The sequence below is a fragment of the Setaria italica genome, chromosome VIII, assembly GCF_000263155.2.
Source record: "Setaria italica strain Yugu1 chromosome VIII, Setaria_italica_v2.0, whole genome shotgun sequence".
NCBI classification, from domain to species: Eukaryota; Viridiplantae; Streptophyta; class Magnoliopsida; order Poales; family Poaceae; genus Setaria; species Setaria italica.
This window is the reverse complement of record NC_028457.1, coordinates 5913384-5919883: the sequence shown is the minus strand read 5'-3', so window position 1 is coordinate 5919883 and position 6500 is coordinate 5913384. Positions and strand designations below refer to the sequence as shown.

The 6500-nt window shown below is 41.6% G+C and overlaps 1 protein-coding gene across 6 annotated transcripts; it reads left to right on the top strand.

Annotated features, from left to right (window-relative positions):
- The first annotated feature begins 1088 nt into the window (after positions 1-1088).
- Positions 1089-5336, top strand: LOC101765631. 6 transcript variants are annotated; one of them, XR_001164813.2, is made up of 6 exons: positions 1089-1243; positions 1803-1865; positions 1974-2867; positions 2972-4500; positions 4568-4634; positions 4950-5336. XR_001164813.2 is itself a non-coding variant. In XM_004978838.3 (4 exons), exons 3-4 carry the CDS (start codon positions 2355-2357, stop codon positions 3515-3517), a joined length of 1059 nt encoding a protein of 352 aa, XP_004978895.2. In that variant the 5' UTR covers positions 1089-1243; positions 1803-1865; positions 1974-2354; the 3' UTR covers positions 3518-4501. The 6 variants fall into 6 exon arrangements, 1 of the variants encoding a protein (XP_004978895.2); XR_002678906.1 differs by having other exon boundaries at positions 4568-4759; XR_215640.3 differs by having other exon boundaries at positions 4568-4844.
- The last annotated feature ends 1164 nt before the right edge of the window (positions 5337-6500 follow it).

Here is a 6500-nt window from a genome sequence, read left to right as displayed (position 1 = left end):
AATCATCTTATATTTGTGCACCAATTTTTATATATTCCTAACAAAACATGTTGGCGTGACAGTACTCGTGGAACTTTGTTAGTATTAAATGAAATAAAATACAGAACATGGCGTTTGCACTTTTATTGGATGAGAGTTTGAGACGGCCAATAATGAGGTTATTTTAAAATCATTACAGTTATTGTATTTGTAGATAGCTTTCTCAAAAATCAGTTCTATTACCATTTTTTTCATTTTTTCTTTTTAACTAAGTTGAGTTTGATAATGAAATTTTATAGAGGGTTATATTACGCCCATTGCCATCTCTATTAAAAAATGTTTTGTAAACGTTTTTAGTGAAAGTTCAATCTTCACCATTATGCATTTTTTACCTATACTTAGCCGAGGAAGATGTCACACAATGGTATGTATTACATTTTCACTAGTTCTAAAAGGTTTACAAATCTTTTATAAATTTTATACTTGAGATAGAGATTGACATGTTTACACCTCAACTGGTTCTCGTTGCTAAACTCACTTAATTGAAATGATTCAAAAGGACAAACTAATGTACATATTACAAGTCACCTATCATGGCGATGTATGGCACTTTTAATCACTGCCAAGTTCTTTAAGATAAGAACAAATTAAAAACATTTTTAGGTGGCTACGGCTCCTGCTTTACACAAAGCCCAGCCCGCCTGCCCGCCCGGGTCGACGAGAGAGTCTGGCGGTGGACATACAAGTCTCTCGGCCCATTAGACGGAAAAAAGGCTTTCAGCCATGTCGACCAGTCCAGGTCCATATGCCGGTACTGTCTGTCCATCAGCATGCCATGTGGGGCCCTCAACTAGAGGTGTCGCACAACAAGAAAAGTTCCCTTCCAGACGAAGACCTCGCGTCGCCGCCGAATCGTGACGGGACATTTAACTATTTGCCATCCTTACGGATGGCACTCCTTCAGTTGTCATTCTTACGGTTGCTCTTACATTTTTGCCACCCCTCTATAAATGAAGCAACGCATTTGCTATTTTTGCACACATGGCGCGCCAACTCAGCCTGCCACCGTGGAATTGGGATGCGAAATAACCAAACTGCCCATGCCTTATCCCTTCTGCCCAGCCATCCCACCGAGCGGGTTCCCCATTCCCGTGCGCAAAGGGGATCCCTCCGTGCGCCGTCGGGAACCTGTGCCGCCGCCAGTCCATTCCCTCTGACGCCACCGCCTAGGGAGCACGCGACGGATCACGCGCTCCGCTTCCAGGTTCGCCCCCACCTTGGCCCCCTCCTTCTCCGCCATTTTTTTGCGGCGCAGGGCAGCTGCACGGGTCCCTAGTTCTAGCTCTCTCTCACTCTCTGCACGCACAACGCTGCCATACCAAACTGCTCTCTGTCTCTTTGTCCCTTAAGAAAGAGACTAAAGAAAAGAGAGAAGGGAGAGCTCTGTGTGTGTCTCTCACTCATGGCCTTCTTGCATGACCAATTACCGGAAAGCTATAGGATTTAGCAAAAAAAGCATTGCGTAGTGCTGCAAGATTTAGCATTCTCTGGTGTTTTTTGATACTGGTATGCATTGGATATAGACAATTTTGATAGGATGCTTGGACTTTTCTAGATATAGATAATTTTTGATAGGACAGAAAAGAAAAAAAAAAGGTAAGAAGAATTTTCAAGGATCTGATATGGTCATTTTGACTATTATACTCTCTGTTGCTTTCGCAGTATGTGAATAACAATCTGTTGGCTAGAAGAAATTTCGTCTACTATTGTTTGGTACGTGCATACATAATGTAATTGTTTAATTGGTTTGTGCGTGCGTGTAGTGTGCATTGCAGTGGTGGAGGAGATGGCGTCCTGAAGATGACGCCCAGTGAGTGCCCTCCTTGGTAAGTGAATTATCTTCCTCTCCATGAATGTAGAGTTCTACGGTAGACATAGTATTGGGGTTGGATTTCTCTAACTCCAACATTGTTGTATGTTCATGATTCTATCAGGATTGATCCTGGCAATGCGTTTAAATTAGTTGTTAAATGTGCCGGATATAAGGCAATTCATGACTATGGAATCATAGAAATGACAAAGCAATGGCATGATCTGTGGGTGGATACATGTTTTGGGTACAATTTGGATAACTTTGTGAATGATATGGCAAGCAAGAATATCTGGGGTCTAGTTAAGAAATTGTGGTGTGGGCAGTAGATTCTGACAGTGCCGCTAAGTGGAAGCTTAGTAAAAATGAGCACTTTGAGGAGATGATTGCATCTAGAAAAAAAATGAGAAAATGGCAAATATTGTTGTTGAAGTAGTTGATAAGGCTGGATATCAACCACTACACAGTTCAACTTGGTTCAAAGGCCGTTCTGGTGTCACTAGTCATGCTGATCCAGTATGTCCTTCATCTCATGCTGAAGGTGCAGGTGACACATTTACCTCATGCTGAACTTGTTGATTGGAGTCAATTGACTATTATCCCCAATCTTGATCAAGATGGAGAACCTTATGTGTTAGCTGATGAGGATATTGTATTTGAAGCAATGAGATTCAAAGCAGCTGATGAGAGTGCAGCACAAGCAGCTGAGGAAGACGCTGCTATTCCAGCCATTCCAGAAGACCTTCTAGATGATATGAATGAAACAAGTATTGATGTACTTGACAATGAGGATTCAGAGTCAGTGTTGGATTGGGACAGGGACAACCTAGAGATGGCAGTGGGTACTGTGTATCCTTGCATGGTTGATTTTAGGTTGGCAGTCAAGCAACATGCTATAGTGCAAGAGTTTGGGCTTGGGACAGAGAAATCTGACAAAAGCAAATTTAGGGGATATTGCAAGGCCAATGGATGCCCTTGGGTAATTAGAGCTAGAACACAAGCAGATGGGTGTGTTAGGGTACAATTACTAACCAGATTTTTTAAGATAATTTTATTTATAAGCTAGATATCTATCTTATGTGTGTTTTATGATCATGAACTAAAGTTTGTTGCAATGTGCAGGTGCAAATAAACAACCTGGAACACAAGTGTGCTTCAAGAAGCAGAGTGTGTGGCACAATGGCTAGCCAAGCGTGGGTTGCTGAAAGGGCAATTCCCCTTTTGAAGAGGAAGTCAAATATGGGTGCTAAAGAAGTGAAGGATGCTTTGGAGGACAAGTATAAAATCCAGATTAACTATCAGACAGTGTGGTATGGGAGACAGAGAGCAACAGAGAAACTTTTTGGTAATTGGGATGATTTATTTGACTGGTTGTATAGGTTCAAGGCAGAGGTGGAATTGAGGGCACCTGGTAGTGTGGTTGAGATTGACAGTGTTGAAATTGGCAAAAAGAGGCACTTCACTAGATTCTTTTGTGCTTCCAATGGCAGCATAGATGGATTTTTATATGGATGCAGACCTTATATTAGCATAGATTCCATTGCCCTAAATGGGCAGTGGAATGATCACATGCCTGCAGCATTAGATTTAAATGGTCATAATTGGATGTTTCCATTAGCATTTGGTTCTTCCAATCAAAGACCAAGGATGACTGAATTTGGTTCATAGAGCAACTGAGAAGGGCTATTGGAGAACTTCCAAAGTTAGCTGTATGCACTGATGCTTGCAAGGGGTTAGAAGTTGCAGTCAAGCATGTCTTTCCATGGGCAGAACAGGGAGAATGTTTCAGGCGTCTCATGGAGAACATGAAGAAACACTTTATAGGAGAAGTGTATGCAGCAAACATGTGGCCTGCAGCTAGGGCTTATGCACCTAGGAAGCATAAGTATTTCATGGACAAAGTAATTGAAGCTAGTCCTGATGTAAAAAAATGTCTTCGAGAGCACCACAATCTCCTATGGACTAGATCAAAATTTTCAACTGACATCAAGTGTGATTACATCTTAAACAACCTAGTTGAGTCATGGAATGCATGGATCAAAGAATTCAAAGATCTGCCACTTCACTATATGGTAGATGCTATAAGGATAAGGGTGTGATCATGATGGCAAAGAGGAGAAGGATCTCTAGAGCTCTTCATGGAGTCATTCTACCAACTGTCATCCATCAACTAAATGCTGGCTCAAAGGGATTAGACCACCTCAAAGTCACCAAGAGCCTTCCTGATCAAGCTGAGGTGATAGAGATCTATAAGGATGAAGAGGTAAGAAGTCATGTTGTGTACCTCAAAGACCACATGTGTACCTGCAGGGAATGGCAAGTGACTGGAAAGTCTTGCCCACATGCCTTGCAACCAAACTATGATAAATTTATGGATATGGCTTATTCTGTACAGAGGTTTAGGCAAGTATATGATCTTGGATGGCCTAATATCACTGACAGGAACCAATGGCCTGAAGTTGAGAAAGAATTTAAGCTATATCCACCTGTGGCACAGAAGAGAGGTGTACGTAGACAAAGAAAAAAAATAGAATACCATCGTGCCTAGAAAGAACCGGTAAAGTTAAAAGGCAAGTGAAGTGTGACAATTATGATGAAAAGGGGCATAGAAAGGGAAGTTGGAGGTGTGAGCTAACTAAGACAAAGAAGAGGTGTGTTATTTTAAACTTAAGTCATTTTAATTCTCGTTATTCACATACTCAACAGATTGTTTTGCAGGAAAAGAACCAAGAAGACCATTGTCAAGGCTGGAAGGAAAAAGGCCAAGGAAGACTCTGCTTTAGAGGTGGTGTTAACAACTCCCAAGACAAGAGCAACATCAGCTAGGGAGGCAACAATAGCAGCAGCCAAGAAAGCTGAAGCAGAACCTAATGAAGTAGAAGCATCAGCATCAATGCAATACACTAAGAAGTGATTTATGTCACACATGTCATGCATGTCACATATGTTGAAATACCACTAAAGACTTTTATTCTTGCACATGTTAACCTATAAGGTGGATAGTAGGTTACCTATAGCTGATCACTGGTTGTTTCCCTTTCTGTGTCATTTCCATACATGGATTGAACATGATATTTCATCTCTTTTGCTGTTTGTCCAGGAGGCTAGATTTGGAGGCACCACTGGCTTTGGAGCACCACTGGTTTTGAAGGCACCATTGGAGAAGGCAACAAATGTGGCCAAGAAGATGACACCAAGGAAGAAACAGCTGGCCAGCAAGGTGAAAAAGAAGTCACAAGCAAAGAAGTAGAAGTTACATGGCCATGAACTGTTCAAGTTTGGAAACTTTGTTCTAGGACGTGTTGCTGCTGAAAAATGCATTAGAACCATAGTGGTTACTATTTTTCTTATTTCATAACCTTTTATCTTGATATGTCTGTAAGTGAAGGCTTGTTTATGTGTGCTTGATCAGTACTTGTTTATCCAAGATGTGTTCTCTCATGTTCCCGATGATATATTATGTTTGATCAGTATTATTCCTCCCTCATATTGTGCTTGATCAGTATTGTTCCCCCCTCATATTGTGGCAATCTGTCAAATGGAAGATAACACGGCTCAGGGGCAGCTGTTGCCTGCTCTCTGTTTTAGAGATGAATTATAAGGTCCCTGACCATTGGCTTACAATAACAAACCTGCTATCATACAGTTTCATGAATTGTTTGTCATATTTTTCCTTTATTTTTTAAAAAATTGGATGTAAGATGCATTAACTACATCCACGGAGGCAGTGTCAGGCGCCCAGACGGTACAGGCGCGGTACGCCCAGGCGTGTGCGGTACAAGCGCCATGCGCGCGCGGTACAGGCTTGAGTAGCGCCTGAGAAGGGATTAGGATAAGGCATGGGCAATTTGGTCATTTCGCATACCAATTCCACGGTGGCAGGCTGAGCTGGCGTGCCATGTGTGCAAAAATGGCAAATGCGTTACTTCGTTTATAGAGGGGTGGTAAAAATGTAACGACAACCGTAAGAATGGCAACTGAAGGAGTGCCATCTGTAAGGATGGCAAATAGTTAAATATCCCAATCGCGACACCCTCGAGTTCCCGCGGTGGCGTTTAAGCATTTCTAGGTCGCAACATATGGTGATGTCACACCCGATTTTAAAGACAAAATCGAGTGCATTAAATACATGTGCGCCAGGATCAAGTTACACACATGTACGACAATAGTGAATATCAAAGACAGTGTTAAATCGAATAAAGAGAGTATTAACCATTATTACATGACCGAAAGTCTCACATAAACCACAAAATCTAATTATTACGCAGCGGAACTCCAAAGATGACGACGACTCCACAGGCAGCTGACTGAAGAAACGTACGCCTAGAACTCCTCAAAGTCGGGGTAGTACTCCTCTTCCCAACTAGCTTGGTCTGAACAGCGGTTTTGCAAGGGTGAGTACACTTATGGTTGGTACTCAACAAGTCGTGGGAAATAGTGTAGTGTAAGGCTAATTCAAGGTATGGCTAAGGCATAAGTAGCATTCGCTTTTAATTAAGTTGGTCAAGTTTTATTAGCAATTAACTAAGTATAAGTTCATACCACCCGAAATTAAACATGAACATAAAGTAAGTAACAAATGCATGAAATGATAACAAGTTTAATCCATCTTTCGATAATATTATCATGTGAGGGTCCAGGCCGCTCTTAA

What these genes read in the sequence shown, in the direction of transcription:
- LOC101765631 (XM_004978838.3), top strand. Translation starts at nt 2,355, where the DNA reads ATGCTGATCCAGTATGTCCTTCATCTCATGCTGAAGGTGCAGGTGACA. An exon ending in AAGCAGATGGGTGTGTTAGG is followed by an intron (nt 2,868 to 2,971) that starts GTACAATTACTA and finishes TGCAATGTGCAG; the next exon opens with GTGCAAATAAACAACCTGGA.